Below are 21743 nucleotides of genomic sequence, written 5' to 3'. Positions count from 1 at the left end.
TGATTGGGCAGAAAAACGCAAAGATTTTCTGGCACCAATCAGATGCCAGAACGACTACGACCGTTTGGAACTTGTCTTGTAAGACAATGTCCCCTGGGGCTCTTCTACCCTGAACTTGAAATCGACTCACAGTCCCTGGGTCTCCGAGGATGAGGAAAACCCATTGAGTGTTAGATATGTAAGTTTGAATTTGCTTAAACGGTTGCTTTTCTGCTCTCAACAGCATTTGTTCCTTTCACCATTGTTACCTGTGTCTCTAAAGATTGGTTGCAAACCACCTATAGGATCGACGATAGAAAACTCTGAACATAAGCTTTAAATAATCGGCTCGAGCAGTTATTGAATGAATTTTGTCGCCAAAAACACCACCACGTTGTATCAAGCGCACAAGGAACACAAATTGCAAGTTTGGACGTTTTCAGGAGCAGTCGTTCTGATCGAGCGCGACATAAAGCGACGGTGTAGATGTAAAACTTACGGGGACCGCAGAATGGAGAAAACGGCAAAACATAAAAACTTTGGACTCTTAAGAACAGCTAAGAATATAATAATTTAGTTAAAGTTATTATATTTCCTTTGCTATATGCATCGGAGTCTTGTCAATTTTTATCATATCGATGTCTTGATGGTCACACGTACACAACAGGATGGCGTGATTTTGTCTTTCTTCACAATTTTCAAAAGATTATTAAAAATCCCAAACTCATTTCCCGAAACAAACTTTACATATTTTGAAAGATCATCAACTTTAGTATTGTCAGTCGTAATCTTACGAAATTCTGAGCAAAGGCACCTGCTCAAACTTACCGTTGGTTTTCGCCTACCGTTTCACGCAACACGGGAGAGCCATGAGCTTTTGACTTCTCTTGAATACTGGGATTAATCTTTACAAAATCATGGTGTTTAGACTATGACAATTGTGCAACAACTTGGAAATATGACTGCTTTTTCTGGCGCGAGTCGCGTGAATTATGATATATTTTAAACCTGTCTGGTGTAGCCAAATCAATCCCGAGACCGAAAACGTAAGGTTTTTTTTTTATCGGAAATAAAAAATTTTTTTCAAGGAAAAAACTACACAGAAACTGTATACTTTCTAAGGACTACCTGTATGCAAAAGAACAGCAAGATTTAGTTTTTAACTTTGCCATGTAATGTTTGAGTTTTGCACGGATTTGCTCTTAATTTCCTTTTAGAACACTAGACTAGCCAATCACAATTTAATTCTTATCATGGAGTTGTCTGTCTTCCGTGATTATTTATTGAGTGAAACTTTTTATCGCGATCGACACTAGTACGTTGTGAAATTGCAGTTTTCAGACCAAATTCGACCGTAGTTTAGAAATCTGACCAAAATCATATTCAGAAGAAGAATGCAAATGCATATAGTCATTATTGGAAGTGCTGTGTTCGCTCTGTAAGTTTAAGCAATTCAACGGGTACGTCAATCCGTACGCGGCTCAGAGCAGATCTACTCAACTTACTCGCATCCAACTATTGAACTTAAACATCTAAATGCTCTTTAAATGAATTACAGAAAGCCAGCGGAGATGCAATCAACACCCAACAAACAACCCATTCATTTTTTAGCAAGGGTGCGAGCCACCCACTCTCGCGGTAGATATGAACAGGTTTTTCCCCAAGATTTATAATTTTCAAATTTTGGAAAGTGGATGTCAATTTGATTTTCAGGCTCACAAGAGCAAATATTCTAAAAAGAAAAACCTACACAAAAACACAAAATGATGCAACCTTTCCCGATGATCAACTTTAAAATTTCGTCAACTAAGCGAGGTGGCTGTGTTTAAACTTCATACAAATAACTTCAAATAAAGTAAGTTTGTCCTTGAAAAAAAATTTTGTGCGTGGCTAATGAACCAAAACCTCGAGTGACCATGTGCTGCATGTGTTATTTCAGCTTAGTCGGCTGCAATTCACAACTTTTACTCAACTAAAAATTATTGTGTAGCGTTACACCTGAAAATAGGATATTGCTGTCACTCAGCCTCAAATTCTCAGTCAAACAAACTTAATAAAGTAAATCAGTTCCTAAAAATATCATTGAAAATGTTTTCCGAAAATTTTATCGTATTTTCTCCAGAGAATTCATGATCATTTACCATAACTTATCCAGCGCTTCCCAATGAAGAGTATGGCGTAATCTTTCATTCTTGTAAGCTTTTCTCTGCCTCTTCATAATCGGCTCTGAGTTTATGAGGAAAACACTACTCGAACTCCTTATTCGATACTTGGACACAAATTGCACCCTTACTTCTGATTGGTCAGCTAATAAACCCCAGCTTGTTTTTTTAATCAGCACTGGGGAATTTAGAAGCTCCTAGGTCACCAACTTCTGTGTAAAACCGTCGTATAAAGAAATAATCGTAAGACTCTTCCAATCAGTCTGAGAAGCAAATTGAGTTTTAACAATTGCATTTTGCATGGTTGATTTCCTGATATATATTTGCTGGGTTTCTTGGGGACGGTCCCGACCAGAAATAAATTGCGTTTTAAGGTGGACTCCCAGTATCGCATAGTTAAACAAAATAACAAACATGGGAAAAGAGAACTACATTCAGCAAATTTCACTGCTTAGAAATCAATACCAAGCTTTTTTTTTAAGTGCGAAAAATGCAGGCCCGTGATGGCTGTTCAACTTTTCTCTGCACTCTCGCGATTGCGAAAAGCGAATGAAACGTACGTAAACGCCTTGAAAAAAAACTAGAGGTGGAAATATGATAACACTTAGTCAACGGATAGATTACAACACATAAAGTTAATGTTAATTTCAACGTATTTGATTTTTTTTTTTAACACACATTCGCGTTCGTGGACTTACAAAATCGCGACAGTGGAAATCCGGATTAAGAGTGATGAATTGTTTCGATTAACTGAAAAATCTTCACTACAAACCCACTCAAAATAGAAGTAACATTTTGAGAAACAGTTGGGAAGGCTTCGTTTAATTGAGTAAATTACAAATTACCTCTAAGAGCGAGAATCTTGACTTGCTCAGCCGAATATTCACCCCGTACTAGGTTCCAAAGAAAATGATTCGAACGAATTGCTCACAGTGCAGCTAGTCGAGCACGTCATATACAATTTCTTGTATAGATGAACGTAAGGTCACGGTATGACCTTATCTTTCCGTCAACTTCATGGGTTACCGAGAACTTTCATTTGAGGTCAATCTGAGGCTACGCTTCGCACCCTTCGCTCGATGCTGGCTCCAATTCATGGATCTTTCCCTAATGTGGTGACCGTAGCTGAACAGTCATCGTAACTACTCCTTAACAATTTTATGGTCCAAGAATCACTAGTACATTCAAATGAAAACTACACAAATTATCCGAGAATTGTTCATATTCCCAGTCACCATCTTGGAGAGGATTTGCTGGCAGATATATTTTAGAACTTTAAATTAGGTAGAATTACTGATCCAAACTGGAGAAAGATCCCAAAACCAAAGAACTTACAGGTTTCTAAATTCTTTGCTCCACGAAAATCTGAAGGGAAGTTGGTCAGCGGTCAAGTTCTTTATTTTGTTGTTGTTCAGGAAACTGCATTGGTAAGAAGGAAAACACAAGAGTTAAAAAGCAAATGGTTAACATTTTGATTTCCTTTTGTGCTGTGATTGCAAATTTGAGAGATAACAGGAAATGCGACAACATCAGGCGTCTTCCTTAAAACTTCGTAAAACGGGAATTATCAAGTGCTCTTGAAAAGATTTTCCCTGAACTAAGGAGTAAATGGCTTGTGAGCAGTCTGTATGGCTTTTCTCCTGCCGAAGGGAATCCATTTCTGGATTGCTTCCTTTCGATGAAAATGTTGCTTCTTTTTATAACACAATGACTGCCGCACACAGTTTCAATTTACTCCTATCACTTCTTAATAGCCCATTTCCCAATTACCCTTCGCTTCTTTTTCAAAACGAGGCCTGCTGCTCAACCATTCTTGTGAAAATGAGTTTAATTTGCATGTGAATGAAAACTTATTATCACATGAAAGGATGAGCACCAGGACTCGTTTTGAAAATGAGGCCAAGGGTAATTCGGAAATGGGCTATTTACTTTTGTGTTTTAAAAACCTCTCTTTTTATTAATGTTTTGCTACCTTATATAACACACGCCAACAGAAAATGAAATCCTTATCTTGCTGTATTTGCATCAGTTGGTAACAAGGTGGTTGAGTGGATTAGTGTGGGAAACAGACCCTGTGAAATGGACTACATTCCATTTACACAAGAAATTTTCTGGAGAAAAGTCGCAAGATAGTATCTTGACAAGCTGGAAATAAATTGCTTGGTGGTTTGAATTCTTTGTTATGCTATTGGGAAAATATTGGCGTTCAGGCCTCCGTCGGCTTAAAATGACGGAATCAACTGAATGAGGGGTAAGGACCTGTGCAATTAAGAAAGGATCAAACCCATTTAATCATGTCTGAGCTCGCTTAAATAGACGAAAGGGGGCCTTGGCTTTCCTTTTATCACATCTGTCCCGTCAAAATATCAATTGAAAATAGCTATAGATGTTTCTAACATGTTGGGGTTTTAAACTGTCCGTCTTACGCTAGCTTCATATGTAACTGGGGGTTAGTGTAGCATCATGAGCAGAAAAGCGATGGAAAAAGTATCAAAATATTAAAGCTTCACGGCGCTGCATGTCGTCAAGAACGTCCACCAGACGGCATTGTATGACGCTCAAGTACTTTATAGGTGAAGTGGAAAACCCGAAACATCTTTATCGTGCACTCGGTTTATAATCAGTTCTGTTTACCCGAGCGGGAGCTCTATGAGGTTGATTGATCTTGACTGAAGAACACAGGGATTTCTGTGTCAACAAACGAGGTTATGATCCTTCCATACAATGGCCAAACAACTAAGACAAAGTATCCCTCCTAGTCACCACATGGGCGCGATAAAAAACAACAACAAAAAGGCAGAACAAAACAATACAGAAAAAAAATCCTTTGCGAAGAAGAACTGTAACATTTTTTTCGAAGTTCTTTGACTGTTAAAAACTCAGTTTGGTTTCATCCAGTATTTTCTCGATATGGCATTAATTTTCATACAAATCATAAGAATAGAGCTAGGTAAGGTGAAAAAAATGATAAGCAGCCCCATAACAAGCGAACCAAAAGTTTTACTTACAGTTCTTGAAGATACCCAATATAATAGAAGGCTCTTGAAGGTAACTGTTCCAGCTGGTTATAGGACAAGTCACTACAAAGAAGTATACATAGAATTCCAATGTTAGGAGAATGAGGGATATGAGAGTCAACGAATGAAGAAAAGAATCGTTTGGAATGAACTTCTATTCATCATGAACCAGACTGCCTACTAATCTTGAAACGCAAGAAAGTGATGAACAAAATAAATACATACATAACAAAAGTGAGGAACAGAAAATAGTCAATTGATCAAACTAATGGCAGTGGATTCATTATAATCAAGTTAATGAAGGCAATAGACCACTTTCATAAATGGCTTCCGCATAAATATTCTTTTGTTTAAATTTAAATTAGCCCTTCTGGCCTCGCTTGAGAGAATGTATTCTTTTGAATTTTGAACTGGAGAACGAGGCCATTAGGGCTAATTTAAATTTAAACAAAAGAATATTAATCCGGCAGCCATTTATGAAAGTGGTCTATCAGGGTAAAAAAAGGAGACTGTGCAGTCCCTCTCCCGCGCCCCCCTTGGGGTAGAGGGAAGAGACGGCTGAAATTCAGACTGGGGCCATAGACAATTTTGTCGCTACCACTTTCCCAGCAAACGTGATATTTTATCTAGAAACATGCTGCGACATTTCTACGAGTATTTTTGGTCAGAAAAGTGTCCTGTCGCGCATTTTCAATCTTCATCGGCAACGTATACTTACACTTCAGATACAGAACAGCTACAGCGACAGCGATTATTTGAAATTACATTCCTCATTTTTGGCTCTTAATGGCGCAACTTTTTCTTTCACAAAGAAGACGCATTGATCTATTCACTAACGTAGTGGATATTTCACAAAGGACAATACGCAGACTTTTCATTTATCACTTTCGCTAGTTGTTGTTATTATGATTTGATGGGCTGCGTATGCATCCCACAGTTATGGTGAACTGAGCTTGGAGTTTTCCGCTGAGATTCTCGTCTCGTAAATAACAGATTTGCCTTTCGCAAATTACAGATTTCTATTTCGTAATCCCAGATTTCTATTTTGCAAATTACAGAGTCCTATTTCGCAAATAACAGATTGCACTTTATTTTAGATATCATCGACAGATTCCTGTTTCGAAAATTACAGATTTCTATTTCGCAAATCAATAATAGATTTTTATTACGCAAATCATTAACAGATTTCTATTTCGCAAATTACAGATTTTCATTTCGTTTCATTTTCGTTTCGTTTCGCAAATACAGTAAGCCGAGGGCACACGCGCTAACACCTTCATGTAAATTTGAGTTGTGTGCGATTTTTTTTGGAAGAAAAAGAATACTACAATAAATGTCGACATACATGCTTTTAAGTTTATTTAAACAGAAGTCGAGTTTACGTTGGTTTAGTCTGAGTGCACGGCCGTTGTTGTAGTGTCACAATGATGATCCAGACTTTGAGCTACGAGGGAGGGAGACGCACAGCTTTTCTTCCTTCCGCGTCCATTTTTGCCACCTAGAATAGGGGTACCACGGCACATTTGCCGTTTGCAGTCCACATTTGAACTTCGTGCATGGCAATTTCAGGTTGATCAAGGCTCGGCGCTTTTCTTCTTCCTGTCCGAAAGTTCTCACGTGTGTCGTGCAAATATATGTGGGATGAAGTCTTTTCTTTTTAAGTGAATCCATTTGGGACGCTAGAAAACCAAAGATTTCGTCCCATTTTGTGTTTGAAAAGAAGGATCACATGTTCATTATTTAGGTGAAGGGCTAAGTCGATCTAAAGATGAAAAATTTCAAAACGTCTAACTTCTAGCGTCAAACTGCCCCTTAAGTATTTTTTTTGTATTTAGAATGACTTGAGCGCCATATTGTCATCATATGCATCTGATCAAGATTTTGTTCGTTGTTCAAGTCTAGGGTTTTCAAACCTCTAAACGATATTCCTAACAGATTTTCACCCTGCCGAACAACCAGCCGAAGCATTTTAGAAAAACTCTTAATATCTTTCTATAATTGAAATGTGTGGTTTGTTTTTACACATTGAATTCTCTACCGAATTCAAACAACGCAGTTGTTTGTTCTCATGTCCGGCGGTCCCTGACATCCCAGAGTTTATCCCAGATTCCATAAAGTTAATTTTTGAGGCCAGGATACCAATGTTCCTAGTAATAATATTTCCTTCAAAGCTGGATTGATTTTTGCGAAGTTATGAGGAAACAGTCCAATTTGAATATAGCTATATCGTGGAAGTAAACAAGGCTAGAGATTGAGGTTCATATATTTTGAACTGCGATATTAAATACGTATGATGCACGATCCTTCGCAGTAGATAGCGCTATTTATGCAATAGCGAAAATCAGACCTGAAAAAAATCAGGCCTGTACGGGATTCGAACCACTGACCTCTGCGATACTAGTGCAGCACTCTACCAATTGGGGGATGAGAGAATTGTTAGAGCGCTGCACTAGTATCGCAGAGGTCAGTGGTTCGAATCCCGTACAGGCCTGAATTTTTTCAGGTCTGATTTTCGCTATTGCATAAATAGTGCTATCTACTGCGAAGGATCGTGCATCATACGTAAGGCTAGAGAGTGTTAAACAAGACAAGAGGAGCTAAAAGGGCGAGCAACGCTACTATAAAACTAACCGTAAAGTCACACCACGTCATTGGTTGGTATAGGGCTAAGATAATGTTGGGAACGAAATGATTCCATCGCCAACAGAGTCGCCTTTTTAACGAAAACCTACCACTTGTGTAGTGCATGCCACTTCTTTGGATAGAAGTATATCGGATGACTTTAGAAAAGGTAAACATATCGCCCGTTTTTTTAAGGAAAATCTCAACAGTTTCTATCGTTTCTGAGGAGACGTTATGTTCGTAACATGTGCCTCAGGCGAACACTTTGAAATTTTCGCGCAAAATATTTATTAAGAATCTGACACATTGAGCTCTAAACGAGAACATTAGAGATCGTTTCCTTTAATTTATCGTGCAGGTAAATTTGAAGAATCCGGCGAAGAGCACATGCAGTGATTAGAATAAAATCGTGCCATCAGTGCCTTATTGGACTTCTCATCTCAGCTGGGAATGGCGACGAACTTCATCTCAAAGTCATTTTCAACACCTGTGGCTTGTTCACTATGAATAAAGAGAGTTTGACAGAGGAGCAGTGTAAAACATGCTTCCAGATTCATCAGTGTTCTTTGGGCATTACAAAGGCTTCTATGGAGATTGAATATGCCAAACGACTGTAGTGATAGAATGAGTGGTTGTCATTTCTTCCGGTGCACAAGGTTGAATTCTGAGTGGAGCTCAAAGGTTTTTGATGTAGTTGAGAGCTTTTAGGATGCCTGTGAAACTTGTCACCATCATGAAAATTTACTCAACTTCTCAACGTGATTTCACTTCAGCGAAGAAGCGCAGCAAATTCCAAGAGAGAACACTGACCAACTTGCAGCTGAAGTCAACGATGCTAGTAGAGAAGGAAGGGTTCCCAGAAGTGAAAACTTCTGGAGCTAGTGCCGAGAATTGCAACAAAACTTCACGTTTTGAACCCCACAATGGCTGAACCTTTCGCGGGCGTCCCAGCGACATCCTCCCCAAGACAAATTAAAAAGTCGACTTTAGAAAAAGCATCGGACTTTGTCAAAACTATTCTTCAAAACTGATGGATTGATTATTTATCTTGGCACTGTTTCGATCATTTTTGCTGTAAGGTAAAAAGGGAAAACCTTTACCTGAATTTCTCCGGTTCCGTTACTGAAATTAATCACCTCAAATCGCGTGCATATCATTCAGATTCCGAGTGCCGTACCTTCTTTTATGAGAATTTGAGCAGTCTTGAATCCTCTAACGATACACTGCTATACTTCTTTATCGTTTCTAACGTGTCAGAGGCGGCTAATTTACACGAAGCTATCTTTACCGATCATTTGTCAATAAACATGTATATTGTCGTAAAAACGGACATTTTTCGATATTTCTGCAGATTTCTGTGCATTCTGAAGCAGAAAACAGCAAAAATACAGAAAACACCACCACTAAACACACACGGATCAATCGGGAATAATGAGTTACGCGAGTACAAATCGCAACTTGTCAGCGCTAGTACCACATGTAAAACCCAGTTGTTACAATTTGAAAGACTCTCGCGAAAACTATCACAAAGTCAAGATTTTGAACAACTCAGTATCCACGCAATACAGCAAATGAAACAGCGATTTCATGACAATCATTACAATTTTTTCCTGTGCATCTTTTGCACATGCGAAAATTATTTTTCCTTTGAGCCCTGATCAGTATTTCTTGTTCTTGGTAATAAAGCATTTGGTAATGGCTTACCGGCAAACTTAACGTGAAAAGGTTGCCGGTGCAGCGCGCACAGAGGCATACAGATTTAAAAGAATTGACGAATCAAAAGGCACGGTCTTGTCAGTAGCTTGATAATCTCTGACACGCACGCCATTGGACTGCGACCTTTAAAAAGGGCCTTTCTGTGCATCCCTCGTCCTCCCCCCCCCCCTCCGAGTGCTTAGCTTTATGGAAAATTTGAAGGTGAGTTAAAAATTGTCATATCCCTGTTCGTTTATTCTTACAGAGATTAGCTCTTAACAGGCATGGGAAATTACTGATTATTAAGAACTAGACTCATATTTGCGTTCACTCGGGCTTAAACGTTCTCTTTTTGTGCCTGTTTATTCTGCCTGGTTCGCGACTGACGACTACATACACGACGAGATTTGCATTTATGCATCTCTCGACTAACATTAGATAGCTCAGTTGATATAGCATGCTTCTCGATGAAAGGTTCACTCGTAAATGTTTGCTCAGAAAGAGATCTCTCATAGGGTATGCGGACCGACCCATTCCGAAAACGCTCGACATCTTTTAGGTTGGGTTTACCGCAAACGCTGTGCGCATATCTTGTATGCGTGTTGAGCATACAAGATATGCACCGCAAATCTCCTCTTCCACCATTATACCATGTCACATGCTCCTCCGCTAAAACGTTGAGCATGCTTCAGAGTCAAAACGTTAAGGACTTGACTGCGATTTGCGACCGAACAACTAAAAAAACACTAAGCCGAAATTTGAACTCGGGTCTTTCCTTTGGAAAGCCCGAGTAATTAATCAATTACATTGTTCAGGAACAGTCTAGAGTTAAAGTCAATTCGTAACCGTTAACATTCTTTTATTTGTAAGGGCTTCTTGATGTAATTGTTTGTACTCTTCTCAAGCAGTGTTTTATAATTTAGGCTTTCAGCAAAGTGCCAGGGTGTGGTGTCAATATCAATCAACGCATTCCTTAATCTAATTAACATAAATCATCGATAAGAGTGCATTGTTAACTCATCTACTCCTTCATGATGATTGATATGCGATTTCTCTGCACAATTTCAAATGGTTCACAAAAGTGCATAAGTAAAGGAATTTGGTGTTCAGTTGATTAGAGATCGACATGAAAGGAAGTACACATATCACAATTATTTTGTTTTGACAAGAACTTCTCAAACTCATTAATAATTCATAAGGTGATGATTCAACCAAGATACGCCAATTTCGTCACGTGCATGTGGTTTGAAACCACGGTGAAACACTGGAATGATTTTCATACAATATCAAACCCATGAGTTTCATGCAATAGCAAACCCATGAGTTTGATAAAGCATCAAACTCTAATGAACTCATTTCTTAATTTGAATAACAACAACAAACTTGCCAACAACGTGTGAAAAATTCGTGAATAGTGTTGCGTTACCGAAATCGCAACGGACTGGACGCTAATTTACGCCCATTGAGCTCACGTGATTTACATGTAACACATTTTTCTTTTTCTTCTTGACTTTTCGCAATACATGGCTTACTAAGGTGTTTTGATTGAGGGCCTTTTTTTCAACTAGAAGTGTGTATGTTTCTGACTTTAAATCTATGTACCTGACAAGGTTGGACAAATGTAAGTACTTTTGATTTCTTACCCCTTTTCTGGTTTTTTCGTCACAAAGAGATTTGTTTCTGATGTTCTTTAAATTGCAGTTGCCGCTTCAGATTATCGTCTTGTTTGAAATAAAATACTGAAAATCCAAGCCTTGTCGACCGATTGCTCCATTGACCCATCAGTCCAAATATCTCCATTTTCTTTTATTCCCGAGGCGCGATTGAGAAGCTATTTCAAAAACTCGTGCATCAGGTTTCATCAGCGTTTCCAAACACTCTAAACAATAAAAGTACTCGACCCGCGGCCTCGTGCTTTTATCAGTTTTCTCGTGTTTGGAAATCCTGATAAAACCCTCGCGCTCGTTTTTGAAATAGTACTGCTGAGGTGTGTGTGTGTCATCCTTTCAAAATGCAGGCGTATGTATCCTGTCAAGAAGGGTTTTCTTGGCTCAGTACATCAATGTGGCTCCCAACAGCTTCCACAATTTTTCCTGGGTGATGTATATGGAATCAATAAACAGCTTGAAAAGATTGTTGTTGAGCTTAGAGACAAGATTAAAAAAGTTGAAGGAAAACCTTTTGAGCTCTCTCTTTATTGTCTACTAAAGGATTTCAACATTATCAGAGATGACCTGTCGTATACCTCTCAGTTTGAACGAAACCGCTGAAAATGAGGTTCGGAACAAAAGTTTATTTTTAAAAAGTGAAAATTTTAAGACATTGTAAATGAATAGTAACCAAATGGGCAACTTCAGTAGAATTCAATTAGTATTATATATGTGACAGACCTCTTGTTGTAAGATCAGGAATTAATTAAATGAATATATTGAAAAACAGTTCTCTTTCTTGGTATACGGCTTGGAGCGAATTCGACAATGATCTCCTAAGTGATGGTCGAATGACCTGCGACGCTGCACATTCGGAACCAACATTGTACTGCACTTAGTGATAGAGTTCTCAGCTATATTGCGTTGCTAAGGTAACAATGTTGATATGATAAAAGTGGTTTCAAATAATTTCACCCGCTAGTCATAAAATAGTCAAAGAACTTTGGGAGAAGTGTAATGATTCTAGTAGAAAGACCGAGGCCGGATCGGGATGACAAAAACAAGCGATAGACATAACAGTGGAGTGCACGTCAAGCTGATGCGCAGGATTAGTTTATATCAATAATTGATGGGAGTGGATTCGTGACAATGAGGGCGAAAAGGGTAAGAAAAGAAGGTTGCGCTAGCAATGATTTAGTTATAATGCAGCATATCGCTGAGGTGTTATTTGCTAAGGTTTACTGAGCCACAGACTACCTAATATAAAGCCAGATTGAGAGAAAAAAAAGTTGCAATTTAAAAAGACACAACTGAAAGGAACCGAAGACTGAAGAAACAGGAAGGAGTTGAATAACTAAAGGTGATTGCCCTCTCTTGAAACCCCCTCCCACATTTCTCTCTCATTTTTCTAAGGTTTTCTTCGCGTCAGTCTTCAATAATCCTTCTACTGTTACTGTAACCCAGAAATCCATGCTTTTTGATAGCCACTGAACTAAAAGCAAGTCATCTTTCCATGACATAAGCTCTCCAGCCTCTCCCAACTTGAAAGGTCACCAAATATACGCGGTATGGCACACTTCACCATCTGTTCAATCCTGCAGCAGCCAGTTGACTTTGGATCGCTCACAAGTCCCGGTAGGTTAGTTGGGATAAGTTTTATAGTGTCAGAAGCATATCAAACTTTAACTGACGCTATAATTAAATCACTCCAAATGTACGTTGATTTCAGTAACTTCTTTTGACAGTGTGGGATTTGCTGCTGATTCTGGCAGAGATGTTAATGTTTGCTAATCCTTCCATAAAACATATCTTAAGGAGTCCACACTTGAGATATCAGTATGCACTCAACAACTTGTCTAAAAGTGCGTTTCCCTCGCTCTGGCAGCCTGAGCATCTAAATTGTGACATTTCTGTCTTCGATGATCTAGATCGTTACTACAGTATTTAGCACACAGCAACAAAATCGCACAAAAATCATGCGACTGATCAGTGCAGGGCGTCCGAGATGTTCAATCAAGCAGTTTATTTAGTCACTTCGGTTAGGAAAACTGCAAGTTGAACCATCGGGATTCAACATTCCAGAACAACCACCAGTCTCTAACAGGTGTAACCTCGAGCACATAGTCCGTAATACACGCGCATTATTGCAGGCTTTTTCTTCGAAGAGCATGCAAAAGAGTGCATTCTCAAAGTATAGGTCGTATGAAAACGGAAAAGACTTTTCACGAATCCGAGTTTCGAGTTTATTTCACACGGCTTTTAACTCTCATTGGTCATTATTGAAGGAGAAGACTCTTTACACGTAGACGTGCTACTTCAGTGAGACAACTGTGAAACACACAAGAATCTCTGAGTACAGTGATGTTCTCAGTTTTCAGTGTTTGGAGGATTGAAATGTTTCAGATGCTGATGGGTTTTCACATCGGTAAGATCTGAAGCAAGGCTTTTCACGGACTCTGTAGGCATCGGACAGAGCAGAAAATTCCTCTCTGTGCAATCAGCAAAGACACTGGTGCACGCTTTTGTATCTTCGCACCTTGATGACCATAACTCACTTATTTTTGTTCAACTTAAATATCAACTGGGTCATTTACGGAAAGTTAACAACGCCACAGCTGGGATGATTTTCCTTATTACGAAGTTTGAACACATTACACCGGCTCTCATAGAATAGGTTTACACTAGAGGAAATTGTTCCGGATTCGTGATGAATCCGAAACGTTGTAGTAGCGGATTGATTTTGCCGTTTACGCGAAAGTGGACGAATCCGAAATAAAAACTGTCCGGTTTGGTCGTGTCTCCGGATATTTTGAATCCGGAATTTAAAGTGAGAACTTTGAATCCGATAACTTTTGAATCCGGAAAGTTTTGTCGTGTAATCACTTTTTTTCTCGAATCCGGATATTATTTCCGCCTGCAATCTTTTGAGTTTGCGGTGAAACCAAAATGGAGGAGCTGGTGCTAACATTGCTGGCGGTCTCCGGTTGCCTAATCTTGTTACAGGTTCAGGCGATAAATTTTATCATGTGTACCGCAGTATTTTTGAGGAAACGCAAATTATTATTGCAAGGAAGTTTAACGTCAGCCACACTTAATCGCCGACGACGTAGATGGCAGGATCGAAGACCGAGACGGTTTTGGGTTAGGCCAGGTCGAGTAAATGCTTGGTGGGACAATATGATGGGAAATGTCACGGTAGCTAGCGAGTGGAGAGAAAATTTTAGAATGTCCCACCCTACCTTTATGGAAGTTTGTGAAGATCTTAGGCTTCTACTTGAGATAAAATCAGAACAAAAAAAACAAAAAAACAAAAAAAAACCGGAGTTGTCGTTGTGTGTAAACGGTAAGGAATCCGAATATCCTTTCAGTGTAAGCGCCTACGGATCCGAATACTTCAAAATTGATGAATCTGGAAACATTTACGAATCCGGAAAACTCTCCTCTAGTGTAAACCTAGTCATAGTAGTACACTTGCTCCTTGTATCATTCAGAACTTAATTTTAAATTTGCTTCTTCTGTTTTTAAGTCGTTAAACAATCTGATTTCTAATAAGTAAAGATTTGTGAAAACATTTTACAATAAAAATCTGCGATAAAATATTGGAAAACATTACACGACGTGTCGACGTTTCCAGAACGTTATTATCAAGTGAGAATGAAATAACAAAACTAAGATATATATAGATAAGAAAATGAATAAATTAAGAGTCATTGAAAGTCAAACAAAGAGCTTAGCCTTAATGGAGTCGCTCTGGGTGTTTAAATGAGGTCTTATTGTTCTTATGTACAACATTTGGTTGACCAGGCAATCCCATTTTGCGCTGCATTTTTAAGCACCCGAAATTGGCTCTCATTGAGTAAGTTAACGTTCCCCTGTGCATCTTTCAGATGACGACCAATGGCAGAATATCGATGATCAGCAATGCGTTGAAATAGATGGGGCGTCGTATATCCGACATAATTTGAATCGCACAAATCACACTTATAACAATAAACATCTGGATGAAAGACCATCTGATAAGAATCTAATACCTCCATTCTACAGGCGTTAACCTAACCCTAATCCTAACCCTAATTAAGTTCATTAAAGATTCTGGTGTCTATTGATCATGTTGTCTTACTTATTAGTCATTGATTAATGCATGTGCCAAGTTTTGACTGTTTTCTCTCCATTGTAAATTTTTTATGCATTATTTCATATGCAAGTGAATTCGTCCCAAAATGTAACCAGAATGCCACCTTAAAGAAAAACCTTTGACCCCTCTCTTTATCGAAGATTTCAAAGTTATGAGAGGTGAGCTGTCCACAGGTATACCTCTCCACAAAACCGTGGAGGTTCGGAACAAAATTTTATTTGTAGAAAGTGAAAATTTTAGGACATTGTAAATGAATAATCAAGTGGGCAAATTTCAGAGTAGAATCTAATCAGTATTACATATGTGACAGACCTCTTGTTCTAAGATCATAAATTAATTAAATAAATCCATTGAAAAGGGTTTCTTTCTTGGTATATAGATTGGAGTGAGTTTGACAATGATCACCTGAATAAAGGTCGAATAAGCTTGCAATGCTGCACATTCGGAGCCAATATTGTTCTGTACTTAGTGATTGAGTTCTCAGATATATTGCATTGCTAAGGTAGCTTACAGAAATGTTTATATGATGAAGGAGGCTTAACTGAAATAATTCACTTCTAGTCATAAAATGGCGAAACAACTTACAGAGAAGTGTAATAGTTCTAGTAGAAAGACCCAGGCCGGATCAGGATGACAAAAACCGAAAGACATAACAGTAGAGTGCAAATTAAACTGACCCCTAGATTAAATGATACCAACTAACGTTTATATGTGGTAAAACAGAAACTTTGTGTGACCAAGTAAGCTAGACGAATTAAACCGATTCAAGTAATAATTAAGATTGAAATAACCAAACCGCAGTGCTCTTAATGTAACCACATGCTGAGGGAGTGAAAATACTTCACAAGGTTTTTGACCTATATTTTTCAGTTTTTTTTTTTTTATTATTACACCGTCAATTTTCTTTAAAGTGTAACCTTGGGTGAGCAATTTGACAAGATTTTCATGTTGTGACTAAGCTCCGATAAGGATTGATCATGGGGAATACAAACTTACCCAATTAAAAAGGAATCATCAAGTGAGAAAGTTTGAAATGCGCTGTTAGATAAAGCTTTGAACTCCCCCGCTTCCCTTCCCTCCTCCTTCGCTTTATTAAATACCAAGAAAACCTGTTTCTATAGCCACCTTATCTGTGTGAGAAAGATCAATTGGAAAAAAGCTCCACCGCAGCTCAAAACATTTCAAAATTATGCAAATTACGATCCAGATAAATTCCTCCAGGATTTAAAAAACACAGATTTTGTTCTTCCAGATGACCACGGTAACAATAAGAACGTTAATGAGCATTGGCAGGCCTTCAAAGAAAAGTTTACCAACATAGCAGAACGTCACGCCCCCACTATTGTTAAACGCGTTAGGGGTTTAAACAATAGCTGTTAGTACGTCTGAGCCAGCGATTCAGCGGTCGTTACACGGGAACGAGGCTATTGGGTCAAGACCTTAGATTTTCTAGAGTTTCTTTGTGTCATCATTTATATTTCACAAAAACAGTGCTGAGTTCTCCGAATCTTTTGAAGAAAGGAGATGGTAAGGCATTGTATAGCAGTTGGCTGTGTGAACAGGAGTAACAAGGTTGAATGTAAAGGCCTTTCTTGGCATTCGCTGCCCCTAAATGACTCGAAAAGACTAAAAAAATGGCTGATCAACATACGAAGAACCAACACTCCAAAAACGAAAAGTTCATTTTTGTGTAGCGATCATTTTGCCCCAGAATGTTTTCAAAAGTCTCCTGGAGGCGTAAGGGGAAGGCTGAAGGTAGATGCTGTGCCTACTCTTTTCAGCTTTACAAAAGTTCAGACACAAAGAAAAGCCCCACAACACCGTTCGAATATGGCCACTCAACGTCAAGAAACTGCAGGCTTAAATAGTGACGAAAGTATTGCTAACGCCGTTCCATTAACAGAATCAAATGAAGTGGGACAGTCCATAAAAGAAGCAGACAATAGTCAGGATCAGTCTCTACAATTAATTATCAACGAATTGGAAGGGAAAGTAAAACAATTGGAACACGAACTTAAACAGGAGAGAGAGACAAGAAAGACACTAGAAGAGAAGGTTAATCGAAGTTTGTTTAATATCGACAACATCAAAGAAAACGATAATTTAATGAGATTCTACACTGGCTTCAACAGTTATGCTGTTTTTACTACAGTTCTTAATTTCCTTGGAAGAGAAGCAGCAAAACAGTTAAATTACACTAACACTGAACTAGTGCAGAATCCACCCAAGAGAGAGAAGCAAGGTCCAAGAAGAGCTCTCTCTGTGGAAAATGAATTATTTCTCTTGCTGTGTCGTTACAAAGTTGGTCTTTTAGAGGAGGATGTAGCAGTCAGATTTGGTATTTGCCAAAGTCTTGTGAGCCGAATCATCATTACATGGACAAAGTTCATATATTTTAGATTCTCAGAGCTAGACATTTTCCCAACAAGGGAGGTAATTGAAGCACATAAACCTGAATGCTTCAGGAATAAATACAATGGTACAACAGTGATAATTGATGCAACTGAATTGTACATTGAAACACCAACTAATCCTGAAGCACAGCAGCTCACTTTCTCTACCTATAAAAACGGCAATACTCTGAAGGCCCTAGTTGGAATTACACCAAGTGGTAGTGTTTGTTTTGTGTCTAATCTTTATGGTGGGTCTATCTCTGACAAAGAGATAACTGTGAAATCTAAACTCATGGATAAACTTCAATATGGAGATGAAGTGATGGCTGACAGAGGATTCAATATCCAAGAATTACTAGCAAGTAAAGGGGTTAAAGTAAATGTTCCACCTTATATGAATGAGGCAGGACAATTTACTGAACAAGAAATGCTCAACACAAGAAGAATTGCATCATTGCGAATCCATGTAGAGAGAGCTATCGAGCGCATCAAAAACTATCACATTTTAGATTTTATTCCCATTACTGTCTGCAAGAATGGGCTGGTTGACATGATTTTCTTTAATTGTGCTATGTTCACAAACTTTTTGCCACCTCTAGTGAAATGAATTTTTTTCAGAATCTTTCTTGAGCCATTCATTTGTTTGCTTGTAATTGTCTGGTGTTATAGACAGAATCAATATTTTTTAGGTGGGTGTTTCAATAAGGACAGCACACAATTTATTTACAACTGACAGAGTAATGAGTAAAATATTCATATCACTAGTTGATCTGAAATAATCTATTACTGTTAACAATCAAGATAGATTTAATCTTCTGCAGATGTCATATTTATCTGGCTAATAGAAAAAATGCTCATTGTATCTAAATTTATTCAAATGTTCTACATGTTAGTATTGAAAATCAGTTAATGTCATGCAAAATTAAAGTTGCAAGTTTTGCTGGTTCAAAGAGTATAGTGGAGTCAGTTTCCAACCAGTAAAAGTAATTATTACAATAGAAATTCACTTCTCTGTCAATGAGACAATAATATCCATATTTAAAACGATATATTTCAAAAAACACAACATCAGTAATCATAATTTTGAGATCATGCAAAAGTTAAATAATTTATAGATAGTGATTCCACTGTCATGTCGAGTTCTAACAAAGACTGAAGTACACTGTTACATTAATCTTGATACTTTTCCAAGCCTGGGAAGACCTAAAGTTAACCGTGGATAAGCAAGTTCTACAGCAATATAGTTATCATAAAAACTTTCAAGCTTTGGGATAACTTCTCTTCTAAATTGTAAATTATTTTTGATGCTTATTATGATCATTTCCTTTAGATCTGATATCACCAGATCAGCCCACTGTAAACCAACACAAAATAGTTGTTGTTGAACTTGAAAATGGTATGGGTGATTTGTGTTAATAAGCAGGCCATGAACAGTCCTCTTGCAAATTCCCCTGCTGCAAACTGCTTCTGCCAGTTTTTTTGTTCCAGGAAAAACTCTCTTGACTTCCACCAAACATTTGTTATCAACTTCACCATCAGGACTTGCACCCAAAAATGGATGTGTAGATGAAATGACAAACCCTAGTTTAGAGACGTTGCACTTGAAGAGGTTTTCATATGACTTGATAATATTAGCTTCATCAGTAAGACCTTGTTTCATGTAATTACTCTGAAAATTGTCATTGAGATGTAGAATTTCTTTTACAGCCTTAGTGGGGCTTGTGTCTGGTCTCTGAAGTACTCTCTTGCATTTCGATGCAGTAATTCTTGTTTTCCTGTGTTCAAACCACTTTTGACAATCACTTTGATTTTTTGTTGCTCTGCTTATCAATTCTCTTTCTTTTTCTCCTACAAAAAGATTTGACTTAATTCTTTTAGCTTTTGCATGTATTTCTTCCAATGACATTGGTTGTTCCTTTATGGGTGAGACAATTAAACTACTTGGACATAGTGGCTCTTTTGATAAAATAGAGTAAAATCCACAATTTAGACTTTCTCTCGAGATTTCTTGAAGCAAGGTCTGATTTGCCTTCTCTGTACTTGGTTCTCTATAGATGCAAAGTCTTGGATCGTGCAGTGCTTTCTTGTGTTTTAAATTCTCTGTGCCAAAAACTTTTCTACTGAAATCAATGTCGTATACTGAGAGTGCCTCCAGCTTTCGCTTTCGTGGTTGATTCCAAGTCTGCAATCTTTCTGTACAGGTAAGAAATTCTTGACTACGACCAAGTCTAATGTACTCTTCAAGAGCAAAGCATAGAGCTGCCAAATGTTTACATGATGCAAGTGGTGGCTTACCAGCTGGACAAGGATTACAGTTTCCATATATTATATCACCAGAACTGTCTACTGTCATTTGGATCTTATATTTTAGAGTTTTTTTCATCTCAGGTAAGCATTCGCATTGGATAAAATACTTGCCATCCTCATTCGCAACCTTAATATTCTGGACGTGACCATGTCTGAAAAGACCAAAAGCTTTGCAGTTTAAGCTTTTATAGTCTTTATTACTTTCATCGTCTCTTGCACGCCTAGTAATAAAGTAGCTCATCATATTTGCAATAGAAAACTCTGGCAGTTTGTTGCATTTTTTCAATTCGGTCCACGTTGTTGAAGGCAGGAAATTTTGTATATCTTTCCCTGTTGGCTCCTCGTTAGCATTTGCCGAATTTTCCTTTAAGTTCTCGTTCGATTCTCCTGACAGATGCATCCATTTTTCAGTAAAATTCGCGTCCCAGCCATTCTTAATATAGCTTACGACCCTGAAAAACAAAGATGGTTTTAATTACCGTCTAAAACTATCCTCAAAATATCAATGATATTTTAATTATTTTTACGTACCTTTGAACCAGTTCTCGTTTGTTTCCATCCGCAGAAGCACTCCCGTTTTTTGAGGTTCCTACTCGATAGGACAACCATGATCTTAAGACCTGTTTAGTAATGTTTCGGGGACAATTACCATTCAACAACTGTAGTTTCTCTTCAGCCGAAAAAAAAGCATATTTCGGCTGTGATTCCTCGTGGGTTTCCATATCTTTCCTATGATTTAGTTCTTGAAACATTTCTTGACCCAATAGCCTCGTTCCCGTGTGATGACTGCTGAATCGCTGGCTCAGACGTAATAACAGCTATTGTCCTTGGCTCACTATTTCTATCAAACCTCAAATGAGACAGAGAGATTATTTACAGAAAAAAGCTCACACTACCGGACCTCCCTCAAATTGGAAAAAAAACCGCTTTCAAAAAAATCGATTTACCAATTTCATAAAAAAGGAAAAGGAGAATCGAAGGCTTATCGACGAGAATAGTGGCGATCTCAACTCATTCTGGCGAACAGTTAAGAAAATCCTTCCCTCCGAAAGCAAAGAACCATCTCCAAAACTCAAATTCGACGGTCAAGTAATAACTGAAAAGAGCTCAATTACAAATTATTTTAACAATACATTCGTAAATACAGCTGTCAACCTTTGCAAATCGTTTGTAAAGGCTGCGTGGTAACTCTCGTCAAGTATATCTTTAACAGAAGCTACTAACGCTACTTTTCTGTTTACTGATAGTTCTGAAACTGCTGTTCTGTCTGAAATCCGACGAGTTAAATCAGGCAAAGCTGTGGGCTTAGATAATATTCCACCAAGACTTCTAAAGGACGCTTCTGCAATAGTCACAAAACCTATTACAGTAATAATTAACGCTTCACTGTCTCAGAGCAAAGTTCCTGACGACTGGAAAGCTGCCTACGTTATTCCATTATTGAAGAAAGGGAGGAAAGACAATGTTAACAATTATCGCCGGCCCCATATCTATCTTACCTACAATATCTAAGTTACTTGAGCGAGTGGTGCATACTCAACTAGTGAGCTATTTACAAGAAAACCATCTACTCAGTCCATTCCAATGTGGATTTCGCAAACAACACTCAACAACATTTGCGGCTCTGTCTTTCGCGGACACAATCCGGCGAATTATTGATCTGGGTTTCATGACGGAAGCAGCTTTTGTGGACTTGCGTAAGGCATTCGAAACAATAGATCATTCTATTTTGTTGAGGAAACTGCGCTCTTTTGTAATCAAAAGCAAAGAGCTGAACTGGTCTG

At 38.2% G+C, this 21743-nt stretch overlaps 3 protein-coding genes across 3 annotated transcripts in view; 1 reads left to right on the top strand and 2 right to left on the bottom strand.

Annotated features, from left to right (window-relative positions):
* LOC111325904 (uncharacterized) overlaps positions 1 to 21743 on the bottom strand; it is a 217500-nt gene that overhangs the window by 19542 nt on the left and 176215 nt on the right. Inside the window, exons 13-14 of the mRNA XM_088758057.1 lie at positions 5150 to 5221; positions 3477 to 3560 (exon numbers count right to left, since the gene is read on the bottom strand). Coding sequence (XP_088614183.1) covers positions 3477 to 3560; positions 5150 to 5221 — 156 coding nt within the window. The remainder of the gene's footprint in view (positions 1 to 3476; positions 3561 to 5149; positions 5222 to 21743) is intronic.
* LOC148742667 (uncharacterized) lies at positions 16621 to 18605 on the top strand. The gene has a single exon (XM_088758049.1). It carries the CDS (start codon positions 16784 to 16786, stop codon positions 18257 to 18259), a length of 1476 nt encoding a protein of 491 aa, XP_088614175.1. The 5' UTR covers positions 16621 to 16783; the 3' UTR covers positions 18260 to 18605.
* On the bottom strand, positions 18684 to 20777 carry LOC111345737 (uncharacterized). Its single transcript, XM_088758044.1, has 2 exons — positions 20491 to 20777; positions 18684 to 20411 (listed from the first exon to the last, which is right to left on the bottom strand). Exons 1-2 carry the CDS (start codon positions 20709 to 20711, stop codon positions 18818 to 18820), a joined length of 1815 nt encoding a protein of 604 aa, XP_088614170.1. The 5' UTR covers positions 20712 to 20777; the 3' UTR covers positions 18684 to 18817.

The sequence above is a fragment of the Stylophora pistillata genome, chromosome 1 (assembly GCF_964205215.1).
Source record: "Stylophora pistillata chromosome 1, jaStyPist1.2, whole genome shotgun sequence".
Taxonomy (NCBI): Eukaryota; Metazoa; Cnidaria; class Anthozoa; order Scleractinia; family Pocilloporidae; genus Stylophora; species Stylophora pistillata.
The sequence above is the reverse complement of the archived record's forward strand: the minus strand, read 5'-3'. Positions and strand labels throughout refer to the sequence as shown.